Raw genomic sequence first — 13,247 nt, 5'->3', positions numbered from 1 at the left:
ATATTTGTAGCCAAAGGAAGAATTTCAGAACAAGAGATCTGAACATTAAGATTTTCAATGAAAAAGAATAGCATAAAAAAAAAGAATACCATTAGTGGGTAAAGGTAAGATGAAAAAGAGGCTGTTTACATTGTCTCAAAGTATCTCCCCACAGGATACACATTAACAACAAAGAGAAAAAGAATAACTACACTGGAGAAACCTGGCAGCCATCACCTTAACCAAGTGATGGATGTTAACAGCACCAGTAATGGGACAAATTGACTTCACATGCTTCCCAATACGATTCAATGGGAAAAACAAGTACTAGTTAACATGACATCCCTTTCAGACGATAAGGATCAAGATAATGAAACACTGTTATACTTCTTTTTTATATGGATATATGCTATATAATAAATATTATGTATAGTAATGAACTACTTAGCAGATTTCTTCAGCATACCTTTACACAATATAAATTTGTTAACATTAAAAAAATTTATCTACCAGCTAAGTATTTAAAGCCAAATCAAACATCTCAGGTCTCAAGTGATTAATACACAACAGTTGTTAAATTTTCTATATAGTTACTGTAGTCGAAAATTAAAATTAGGTGCAATCGCCAAACACTGGAGAAAACTGCATTTGTGCTTGTAAGGATTTCTAGATTCTTTTGCTTACGTTGCTTTACAATTGAAAAGAAATTGTGTATTCTTTTCAACTTTAAGACCTTGGTTAGGCAAAGATCTCATAGAACACAAAGAGCAAACTATAAAAGAGAAGTGCTGTTAAATTGGAATCGATCAAAATTTTAAATTTTTGCTTTTCAAAAGACAGTAAACAAAATGACAAGGCAAATCAGACTGAGAATAAAAGACAACTGAATTTAAAATGGGCAAGAGATTTGAATAGACATTTCAACAAAGATGATTACAAATGGCAAATAAGGGCATGAAAAGATGCTCAACATCACTGATCATCAGGGAAATGTAAATTAAAAGCACAAAAGATAGAACTACACACCCATTAGAGTGACTAAAATTTAAAAGACTGACAACACCAAGTGTTGATGAGGATGTAGAGCAAATGGAAGTCATATACATTGCTCCCAGGAATGCAAAATGGTACACACATGTTGGAAAAGTTTGACAAAAAGTTAAACATACACTTACCCATATGGCCCAGCAATCCCATTCCTGGGGAAACAAAAACATATGCACCCCCCCAAAAAAGACTTGTACAAGAATATCCATAGCAGCTTTATTTATAATGGCCCCCAACTAGAAACAACCCAAATGCCCATCAACTGGTGAATGGATAAACTCTGTTATATCTATATAATGAAATATTACACAGCAATAAAGAACTACTGACATGTGCAACAACTGAAATGACTCTCAAAAGCATTAAGTGGAAGAAATCAGACAAAAAAAGAGTACATTCTATACTATCCCATTTATGTGACGTTCTAGAAAAAGCAAAACAACAGTGACAGAAAGCCTACCAGTGGTTGCCAGGAACCAGCAATGAAGGGAGGGAACTGATGGCAAAGGGGCAAGAGGGAACTTGCTGGGATGATGAAAATATCCTATATCATGATTGCGGTGGTGGACACACAACTGTATACATCTGTCAAAACTCATCAAATTGTACACTTAAAATAAGTGAGGTTTATTGTATGTAAATTATAACTTGAAGCTAATTTTAAAAAATAATAAGTCAAACATGGAAGCAACCTGTGTCCATCAACAGATGAATGGATAAAAAAGATGTGGTGTGTGTATGTGTATATATCTATATAGACATATAGATATATATATGTGTGTGTATATATATATATCTATATATGTATATATAGATATATATATACACACACACACAATGGAATATATCACTCAGCCATAAAAAAGAATGAAATAATGCCATTTGCAGCAACATGGATGGACCCAGAGATTACCATACTAAGCGAAGTAAGTCAGACAGAGAAAGACAACTATATGATATCACTTATATGTGGAATCTAAAAAGATGATACAAATGAACTTATTTACAAAACAGAAACAGACTCACAGGCATAGAAAACAAACTTATAGTTACCAAAGGGGAAGGGGGAGGAGGGATAAATTGGGAGTATGGGATTAACAGATGCACACTACCATATATAAAATAGACAAACAATAAGGATTTACTGTATAGCACAGGGAACTATATTCAATATCTTGTAATAAACTATAATGGAAAAGAATCCCAAAAAAAGAAAAAATATATATATATATATATGTAGAGCCAAATCACTTTGCTCTACATCTGAAACTAACACAATATTGTAAATCAACTATACATCAATAAAAAAAACAATAACATAAAGTTACCCTTGGGGTAGTGATTAGAAGGGCATTTAAGGAAAACTCTGGGGTGCTAGTACTGTTCTATTTCTTGATCTAAATGGTGGATACATGGGTGTTTAGTTTGGAAAATGTCACTGAGCTGTACAATTATGGTTTGTGTGCCTTCTGTATTATGTTTTATTTCAATAAAAAGTTTACTAAAAAAAATAAAAGAATGGATCCTGAACAGTCTGAGGTTGAAGGGACTTCACACAAATAATGGCAATGATTCAAAACTGCAGCCAAGAAAACTGAGCAGAAGAAAAGCAAGAGGAAAGAATGTTGAATTAACCACTATTTATAAGGGGATTCAAAAAGCAATCACACGTCCAAAGCATATTTTCCTATCTGGAGGACTTGACTAATAATCTGGCTGGATTTAAGTTTTTATATATAAATGGTTGGGACACAACTGACTTTCCCCAAACCTTACTCAACATAACCTTTTCTTAAGTTTACTTTCTTTTTATTTCTAGAGAATATACTCAGAACAGTTTCATTCCATAATTTAGTTTTCTGCTTGGAAGAAAAAAAATCTTACTAACCTCCTTCATAAATGACTTGCCTATCCGCACCACTTTTGCGAATAAAATGGGATCGTGAGAAAGGTGAGGACCAAGGTAACAGAACATATTGAAGACGTCTCTCCTCAAATCTTCAAAGCTCTCTGCTTGTTTTGGTGCTCTCTTATTTTGCAAAGCATTAACAGGTGAGCCTTTAGCACCTTTAGGAACGCCAACTCTACAAAAAGAAGGAAAATTTATATATATATAACTATACAATACCCCATTTTAAGTTAACACAATCATATTAATCAGTAAGTAAAACGTTTCTTGCTTATATTTGCTTTCTCTATTTCAACTGTGCCTAACTTCATTATACCAAATAATTTAACTGGTAGAAAAAGACAAAAACAATACTCATTTGAAAAAAAAATCAGAGCTTAAGAGACTGTTTCAAATTAACTGCATAAGAAAAGGAAATCAGAGAAATGCAGATTCCAAGTAACATTTAACATACATCATATGAATTTGTTTTTAGTTAAATTTGGCCAATATCAGGAATCTGGATATGGGAATGGGGAACAAGGGATGGACCTCAGAGACACAAAGATGAAACAGAAAAATATGGATATAACAACACTGATTCAAGTTAATAAACATTTCTCAATCTGGCTTCCACTACCTAGACTGAATATGAGGTAGGTGGTGGTAGGGAAGGTGAGCAGCATAATGAAAGAGGGTGTGTCACACTAAAAAGGACAGCATGCCCAGAGTTCTCACCTGCTGAGCAGGTGTCCCGCTGTGGAGTCACAGGGGTCACTCTCTGAGAAGAAGCCTTCATGGTCCACAGCCCAGGTGGCACTGAAGGCAGCAGCCAGCAGCTATGCACGAGTCACAAGGCTGGGGCTTTTGAGGCAGGCTCTGATCTGTGGGGCTGAAGCCAGAGCTGCTGCCAGTACTGCTCCTAAGTATCCTGCAAGTAGGCTGAGGGCTAGCGGACTGGTCGACACAGTAACTATGGGATGATGAGAGAGGCTGCACTACCAATTTCCAGAACAGCAGCCTATATGCCAGGAGAGATAAGGCAAGCAGAGAGGCAAAGTCCTCACTCAGAGCCACTCAACCCAGGATAGAGGAAAATTACACTAAGTAAAAACCTTAGGAATTCTCTGCCCCCCAAGAGAGGAGGAAAAGTCAAAAACAGAAGAATGGAGTTTTCACTCTCAACGGAGCAAACCCAACCTAGAAATCTAACATACAGTTTTTAGACAACACTGCAGCACAAATTCTGCAACACCTGGTCTACATGATAGGACACAATTCACTGATTAATACCTGCCAAACTGATATGCTCTGTGAATAGTTCTTATCTTCTGATAAAACATACTAAAATATATGCCTGGTTTGAGGAGACAAGATAAACATGCAGATTTTTTTTTTGTAGTCCGAAACTATTTCTACCTCAATTAGTAAAGCATACAGTAAACATACCTTCGGTAGAGAGGCTCAATAGTTATATGAATAAGCTTGCAAATAGCAAGGGCTATTAGTTTATGTGAAGCTGCATAGTATGGAGGCATCTGATCCATAATGTTCTGTGCATGCTGCCAATCACCGATCTTTAACAAGGCTTCCAACAAACCAAGTTTTTGGTTGTCAGGTGGCTAAAAAGGAATAATTACAGCAAAGATACTCAGAATACAGACACCAATAAATCTTTATATATATTTCATTTAAAAAATTAAGCCAAACAATACAACAATGTATGTCAACAACAGCTGCCATTCATGGGAACTGCAACACTATTTTCCTGAAAGTACAATCAAGTTTTTTAGTGATTGGAAAATAACAACAGGATCTGCTTTTTCATTTAGCAGCCAAAGCATGACAGTTTATAGACTTGGAATTAAATTAGGTCCTACTTAATGTTTTATTGTGCCACAGGGAACTAGAATTCATCCATCTTTGAGAATCCCTTTAGGACTGGAGAGACATTAATACACAGAACACAAATATAGTCAATACGTGTGTTATCTTATTTAGAATACACTCTGAAATTTATATAAGAAAAAACATTGCAGCCTCTTTTGGGAAGGTGCCAATCAGATTAAAAACAAAACCACCTTTGCAAATTTGTATTCCAAAAACCAGGTTTCACCACAATCAAAACTAAGAAATTATCCTTCCATAAGTTGATTAACCATCACAAGTTAAATTTCATAATTCTAAATCCAGAAGACAATGTTAATTTTATCAGAATAAACTATATACCTTCTCCACTTTCTCCTCTTCTTTTTCCTTTTCTTTCTCTCGCTCGTCAATTTTATCGGAAGACAGTACAACCATTGTAAGTTTTCTAACAATCTGCTTAGCTTCTACAATTTCTCGTTTGTGTTCATCCATAATGCAATTATCAGCTGGAAGAAGCTAAAAATGGTTCATTAAAATTTCATAAAACAGCTAATACTATTTGCACATCCAAAATGCAAGCACTATCTACTCTCTATTGATAAAACTAAATAAGAAGCCTGGCCTATTTATGACCATAATTTCCCTTCTAAATAGGTCTCTCTCCATTATTTTCATATAACCTGACAGGATTAAGTACCTGAATTTTGTACACCTTTTAAACTCAGGTAGCAATTCAAAGTTTCATCTCTTCTGTCTGTCAGAGGTCCTAAATTAATATAATACTACAACAGTGATGCTTACCATTGAATTTATTAGTTTACCCAAGAAGATGTGTACCTGTTCCATTAAAAATATCACAGATTTCCCCTTTAAAGGCCAAACTCCAAATTAAATAAAGTACTACATACGGATCCAATTTGGAAGAGGTAAACTACTGATTGACATAAAGGGGCAAAGTTGATTCCTCTAAATGAAAAAGCTCTTGGGACTGACATATATACACTAATATGTATAAAACAGATAATAAGAACCTGCAAAAAAGAAAAAGATTATACTTATGGGTATAGCTCTCAGAGCAGCCCTGATAATTTATACGGGTTTCCTTTATTATTGCTTGCTTCTGTTGTCATGCTTAGAAAATACACACATTTTCTTCTAGTTATATAAAAAAAAAACTCTACAAACTCCATTAAATTTCCATGGGATCTAGAAATAAACTTTACATGTCTATAAAAAAATAAGTAAAAAAATAAATGAAAAATCTCAAGTCGAAAAATTATGAACAGCTTGACATCTCACTTTTCATTTTCTAGATACCTATTTGACTTAAGTCACAAACTAGTTTCTAGTTTATTACAAAAGAAAAAGTAGTATGTGGATAGTTGACCCTCCATTATGAACAAAGGATCAAGTATCTCAAGTTCAGCCATCTTGTATAAATGGAAGATGGCTAATGTGGACATTTCGTAAAATAACCTAGACACATAACCAACAAACCATTACTTAGTAGCTTTTGCTAGGCACTATGGTGAGCTATAAAAGAAGCATTCCTGCCCCTAGAAATGCATAATCTATTTCAGCAGCTAAGTCTAATGCAAAGTAAACAATCAGTAAATAATAAAAGGAACACAGTGAAATATTAAGCCACATACTATAGACTTTATCCCATTAATCAAAAAAGGGGAGTGGGAGAAAATGCATTATGGACTGGTACAAGGAGGTAAATGAGACTTTTTCTCATTCTTTATTCTCTCCACTGGCAATCAAACCCATTTTTATTGCTTTATTTATATATCTATCACATATCTACCACAGGTCCTCATCTTTTACCTAGTCTACTGCAATTGCCTCTAAAATCTCCATTTAACCCCAATGGGTTAAATCTAAGTTTTTAATTATAGTTCTCTCAATTTCTAGTCTTCTGTATTTTGAGAATATGTTATTAGGTGTATATAAAGTTACAACGATTATATCTTCCCATAAACAGAACTTTATTATTATAAAGTGACTATCTCTATTTTACCTGACAATAATAATTTCCCTAGTATATTTTTCCCACCATTTTACTTTCAACCTTTCTTTGTCCTTAGGTTTTAGACGTCTCATGTAAACAATAAACTGGTTTTTAATCCCATGTGAAAATCTCTGTCACCTTAACAGGAACACTTAGTCTGCTTATATTTAAAGTTAAACTGAAAAATATCAGTAATAAATGTATCATCATTTTTGTACTTTCCATTTGTCCTGCCAGTCTACACTTGCCTATAAACTCATACCTACGTCTTCAGATTCTCCTTTTTCTGACCAAGTTTCCATGTTTTCAGTTTGTACATCCCTTCTCTACTCTAAATCTTGAATGGCTCTCTACTATCAACAAGAAAAAAAATCCAAACTCCTTACCATGGCACTTAACAACCCTTCACAGTTTGGTCCCCAACCTAATTCTTTCTCCCTCCTCATTTCTCCTACATACCACCCGAGGCTCCAACCACTCTGAGCTTCCTGCTGTTCCCCTAAGGTGATAGTGAAGCCTTTTCAAACCTCCTGCCTTTATATTAGGTTAATTCTACCTACAAAGCTTCCCACCTTTTAAGCCTGGCCAACACCTACTCATCTATCAAGTTCCCAGTTCAACATCAGTAGTTTGGAAAAGCCTTCCAGAATCCCCCCAAGACAGAGATGGTCACTATCTATTCTGGGCCCTCACAGCACTTTGTGAATACTTCCAATAAAGTACTTATTGTATAATGCAAAATGTTTTCTCCCTTGCTAGACTATGACTGCTTCCAAGGTAGTGATCAAGTTTCATTCAACTCTGTAACCACAATATGCAATGACAGGCAAGGAAGTGATTTCAAAGGCGGTGAAGATGATGTCAGCTTTGGACAGTTCATAGATATCCTAATGCACAGCTTAATAAAACAGGAATTTCTATGTTACAAACCTAGAGTTTTCAAATTGACAGGCTAAGCTGTTGCTAAACTAGAGATCATAAATCATAATCACATACACACTCCTCTAAATCCTAGATCCAGCAATAAAAGCACAATACCAGTCATTTATTATCCAGTAAAAACACAAAAGAAGCCATTTTTTTAAAGTATATGAAAAGTTCCCCATTCATACTGAATGCCTAAAATTAACATGTGGGTGAGAAGGAAGAACTATTTAGGTAATCTCATATTTCCCCTAATTTGTGTATAATACTGAAGTCTAAAACCACATTGATTAGAACTTGGCCTCGCTCTCCATGAGGTATGCCTTGACGACAATTAAGAACTTTAATTTCATAGCCAACCTTGAATTCTGTAACGGTGACAAAAGGTATTTCATTTCCATGGTTCCAATGAACTAAATTCATTTGCTTTATAAGGTAAACACAAAGCAGTAATGCAATAGGGCTTCAAAAATTAAGACTTGAGAGCCTAGAACCAATCTTGGAGTGCTATATATGGCTGCCTACTCCTCTTCCCCACCCCTGGGACGAACAACCAAATATTCTTAGCAGCCCACTGGACGGACTTACATGTACATAAAGATCATCTAAATCAATAAGATTAAATTGTAGAAGTACTGCTGCAACTCTGTACAAAGATGAAGGAGTCTCTCCATTTGGTTCCTTGAAAAACAAAAGAAAAGTTTCTATTTAGTGCCTAAAGTACAACTAAAATCATATCCATTTATCTACCAATAATTAAGAACAATTACATCAAATAACTCTAGGTCAACAATAAGCTTCATTGCTCTTCCTGATCATAAATAACATCCAAATTCAGGACAAAGATATTTATGTGAATATCCCTTTTCACACTAGCACATCTGATGAACACAAGGAAAGCAGTTTCAAAAATGGACACATTTTACAATACATGCTGATATTTGAATAAAATCTGAAACTTGAACAGAATGAGATTTTATACTGCATAATATCTATTTTGGGTTTCTGTTTATATGTGTGTTTTCTTAACTTGGTTTTTCAAGTACTTCTCAGTGGAGATGCAGATAGACAAGACTGACAAATCTGGAAGTACGGAACCATCTGTGTCTGCTTTATACTTTTCTTCCTATTCTTTTATTTCTTGGGGTTTATGCTAAGTATATCTGCTTGCCAGCTGATTTCCCCTTCAAAACAGGTGTCTATACTTAATACACATGAATAATTCAACATTTTAAACAAGGAATGGTCAATTCCAGGTCAGCCCTATGGACCCTACGGAGAAACAGAAGGATCTTTGAATGCTATCAAGAAAACTTTTTCCTAATTTTTAAACTGCTTGGGGTCAGATGAATAGAAGAATGATGTGAGGACAACTAGCAATTATTAAATGGCAAAATGCAAATAAAAAGCAAACAGTGACAATACACTATGTTCTGCTTCTACTCAACACTGAAAATGAGATCTTTGTAAGTAAGCGCCCCCCACAATTGTGATAGGTGTTATGTACATAATATATGAAGCTAACGAAACTAATAGATATCATATAAAAAAGGCATTGTTTCACTGTAATTTTTAAGACAGATAAGTCTTCAACTTAGCAATAGTTTGATTCTAAATGTTTTTTAAACGGTTATTTAGTATCAAAACATTTTCCCGTTAAAAACAAATGGTGGTCACACTTTTGAAGCAAACCCACAAAAGCTCACTACCTGACTTGAATCCACCAGGAATATTCTCATTTTTCCCATTATCTCTGTTTAAATGAGTCACAAGAAGCCCCTGACTCTCAGGACAAATGTCAACTCCCGTAAACTGATCTTCATATTGCTCTGCACAATCCCTGTTCTGTCCTATCCTACCTATCCATAGCCTTCTTAAAAAACTTCCATGGAATCCTCTGGAATTCATGATCCATCCTCAGCAAAACCCCATATATCCTGAACCTCTCCTCTAAATATATCCTCTAAACCCCTCCTCCCCCCTTCACCTTGACACTTGAACAAAGACTAGACTCACTAGGAACACCACTCCCACTGTAACCCAGTCAAGTGGTGGCTCTTTTCCCCAGACCCCTCACACTACTAGGCCTGGAGATGGGGTATGAATCATCTCTGCTTTTTATAGTTGTTTTCAGACTATTCTCCCTCCATGCTCCCTAAAGCTCAGCCAGCTCTGAATTTCCTATCACTCACTATCCCTCACTATTGCTGTGATCTAGTTTCATCTGTGATCTAGTTTCATTCTGCTGTGGTCAAAGAAGATATTTTGTATGATTTCAATGTTACAAATGTATTGAGACTTGTTTTGTGGTCTAATATAAGGTCTATCCTGGAGGATGTTCCATGTGTACTCAGGAAGAATGTGTAATCTATTGTTGTTGGGTGGAGTGTTCTATATATGTCTGTTAAGTCTAACTGGTTTATAGTGTTGTTCAAGTCCTCTATTTCCTTATTGATCTTTTGTCTAGTTGTTCTATCCATTAATGAGAGTAAGGTATGGAAATATCCAACAGTTATTGTAGAACTGTCTATTTCTCCTTTCAATTCTGTTAATCTTTGCTTCATATATTTTAAGGCTCTGTTTGGTGCATATACATTTATTAACTGTTGTGTGTTACGTTCTTGATAGGTTGACCCTTTTATCAATACATAATGCCTTTTGTTATCTATTATAAAAAATTTTGTCTTAAAGTCTATATAGCCACCCCAGCTCTCTCCTGGATACTATTTGCACGGGGTATCTATTTCCATACTTTCGCTTTCAACATATTTATATCTTTGGATCTTAAAGTAAGTTTCTTATAGATAACATATAGTTGAATCATGCTTTTTTTTTCCCTCTCATTTTATTACAATGAATTTTAACAGTACAGAAAAGTCACGTGACCTTGGTGGGTCTGGATCATGCTTTTTTATACATTCTGCCAAACTCTGCTTTTTAATTATAAAGTTTAACCCATTTACATTTAAATAATTAGTGACAAAGAAGGACTTCCACCATTTTGTTATTTGTTTTCTATATGTCTTATATTATTTTTTGTTTCTCATTTCCTCCATTACTGTCTTTTTTTGTAGTGTGCCATTTTGATTCCCTTCTCCTTTCCTCTGCTATTTATTTTTTAAAGTATTTTCTTAGTGGTTGGTTATCTTGAGTCTTACAATTAACATTTTAAACTTATAATAACCTATTTTGAATTAATATCAATTTAGCTTCATTTTTTTTTTGGCCATATAGCATGGCATGTGGGATCTGAGTTCCCTGACCAAGGATCGAACTCGCTTCCCCGGCACTGGAAGCACAGCATCTTAACTACTGGACCACCAGGGAAGTCCAAACTTAGCTTCAATATTATACAAAAACTCTGCACCTATAAATCTCTATCCCTCCCCCTTTTATAGTGTTATACATTGTGTGCCAATCAGATTTATAATTGTTGTTTTATTCCTTTGTCTTTTAAATCATATAAGTAAAAAGGAGGAGTTACAAACCAAAAAATACAGTAATACTGGCTTTTATATTTACTATATAAATATAAAGTTTACCTATAAAGTTTCCTTTACCGGTGTTCTTTATTTCTTCACATGACTTCAAGTTACTGCTTAGTGTCCTTTCATTTCAGCCCAAAGGACTCCCTTTAGCATTTCTTGTAGAGTAGGTCTACCAGCAACGAACTCCCCCAGCTTTTGTTTACCGTAGAATATCATAATCTCTCATTTTTGAGGGATAGTTTTGTTGGATATAGAATTCTTGGTTTCATTCTTTCAGCATTTTATATATGCCATCCCACTGCCTTCTGAAGAGAAATCAGCTGTCAATCTCATTGAGGATCTCTTGTATGCAATGGGTCACATCTGTTTTGCTGCTTTCAAGATTCTCTTTGTCTTTCAACATTTGACTATAATGTGTCTCAGTGTGGTCTCTGGTGAGTTTATCCCTCTTGGTGTTCCTAGAGTCTCTTAGATGTGTAGATTCATATTTTTCATCAAATTTGGGAAGGTTCCGACCATTACTTTCTCAAATACACTTTCTGTCCTTTTCTCCCTCTCCTCTGCCTCTGGGACTCCATAATGTACATATTGGTACACGTTTTTGGGGGGGTTTTCTGGCCGCCTGCACAGCTTGCAGGATCTTAGTTCCCCAATCAGGGACTGAACCCAGGACCACGGCAGTGAAAGTGCCAAGTCCTAACCACTGAACCGCCAGGGAACTCCCCACATATTGGTACACTTGATGGTGTCCTATAGGTCTCTGTTCATTTTTCTTCATTCTTTTCTGTTTCTGCTCCTTTCAACCTCAATTAACTTATCAAGTTGTCTAATTGTTTCTTCAGCCTTCTCAAATCTGCTGTTGTACCCATCTAGTGAATTTTCATTTCAGTTATCACACCTTTTAGCTCCAGAATTTGTTTGGTTCCTTTTTTTAAAAAATAATTTCTGTATTTTTTATTGATATTCTCTGTCTGGTGAGACAGTGCTTTCCTGGTTTTCTTTAGTTCTTTTCCCATGGTTTCCTATAGATAATAAGCATATTTAGGACTGTTGATTTAAATTATTTATCTAGTATGTCCATTGCCTGGGCTTCCTCAGGGACAGTTTCTATTAATTTCCTTTTTCTTATGAATGACCCTTACTTTGTTTCTTTGCGTAACTCATCATTTCTTGCAGAAAACTGAACATTTTGAATACTGTGTGGCAACTCTGAAAATCAGATTCTGCCCCCTCTATGGGCTTTGTTGATGCTGCTTACTGTGGTTTATTGTTGTTTGTTTTAGTGACTTCTCTAAACTCATTTTGTAAAGTCTATACTATTATTGTGTGTGGCCACTGAAACCTGTTTCTTTTTAGCTTAGTGGTCAGCTAGTGTTTTGCATTTCTTAAAGGCCTGAAGAGAAAAAAGAAAAAAATACTCTTCCAGTCTTTGCACATTGGCTCTATGTTAGGGCACTCCTCAACACTTAGCTGGGCCATTTACAATTCTGCCTTAGTCTTCACTTCCTGCTTGTGTAGAGCCTGAAGGCCAGCCAGAGGAAAAAGCTTAGGGTCTTCTCAGCCCTTTTCTGAGCATGCATCCAGTTCTGGGCATGTGCTTGGCCTTTTTTTCTTCTGATTCCATGGTACATACAGGAACTTTTCTAAAGCCCTTATTCCCCTGTGTATCTCCTTATCCAACTTCTTCCTTCCCAGGTTTTCAGTCTCTCTATTGCTTGTCTGACTGTTGTCTCTTACTCCAGACTGCTAAAGCCAATAGTTGTGTCTTCAAATGTTTTTGGCAAAAGCCACCCCAGGGCTTCCCTGGTGGCGCAGTGGTTGAGAGTCCGCCTGCCTATGCAGGGGACACGGGTTCGTGCCCCGGTCCGGGAAGATCCCACATGCCACGGAGCAGCTGGGCCCGTGAGCCATAGCCGCTGAGCCTGCGTGTCCGGAGCCTGTGCTCCGCAACGGGAGAGGCCACAACAGTGAGAGACCCGCGTATCGCAAAAAAAATAAAATAAAATAAAAAAATAAAAATAAAAAGCCACCCCAGCCC

The 13,247-nt window shown here is 35.9% G+C and overlaps 1 protein-coding gene across 11 annotated transcripts in view; it reads right to left on the bottom strand.

Annotated features, from left to right (window-relative positions):
• Window positions 1-13,247, bottom strand: part of THOC2 (THO complex subunit 2) — a 103,429-nt gene that overhangs the window by 49,732 nt on the left and 40,450 nt on the right. For 10 of the 11 annotated variants that reach the window (XR_010939998.1, XM_067723313.1, XM_067723315.1 and 7 more), the window contains 4 exons: window positions 8,310-8,402; window positions 5,144-5,299; window positions 4,364-4,536; window positions 2,915-3,110 (listed from right to left, as the gene is read on the bottom strand). Coding sequence is in view for 10 of the 11 variants with exons in the window: in XM_067723313.1 (XP_067579414.1) it covers window positions 2,915-3,110; window positions 4,364-4,536; window positions 5,144-5,299; window positions 8,310-8,402 (618 nt within the window). In the remaining variant the exon portion in view is untranslated. Of the gene's footprint in view, window positions 1-2,914; window positions 3,111-4,363; window positions 4,537-5,143; window positions 5,300-8,309; window positions 8,403-11,263; window positions 13,081-13,247 lie in introns of those variants that run through there. The other variant, XM_067723322.1, reaches the window with a different exon arrangement.

Source organism: Pseudorca crassidens, chromosome X (genome assembly GCF_039906515.1).
Source record: "Pseudorca crassidens isolate mPseCra1 chromosome X, mPseCra1.hap1, whole genome shotgun sequence".
Taxonomy (NCBI): domain Eukaryota; kingdom Metazoa; phylum Chordata; class Mammalia; order Artiodactyla; family Delphinidae; genus Pseudorca; species Pseudorca crassidens.
Note: the sequence above shows the minus strand (reverse complement) of the source record. Positions and strands in the feature narration are given on the sequence as shown.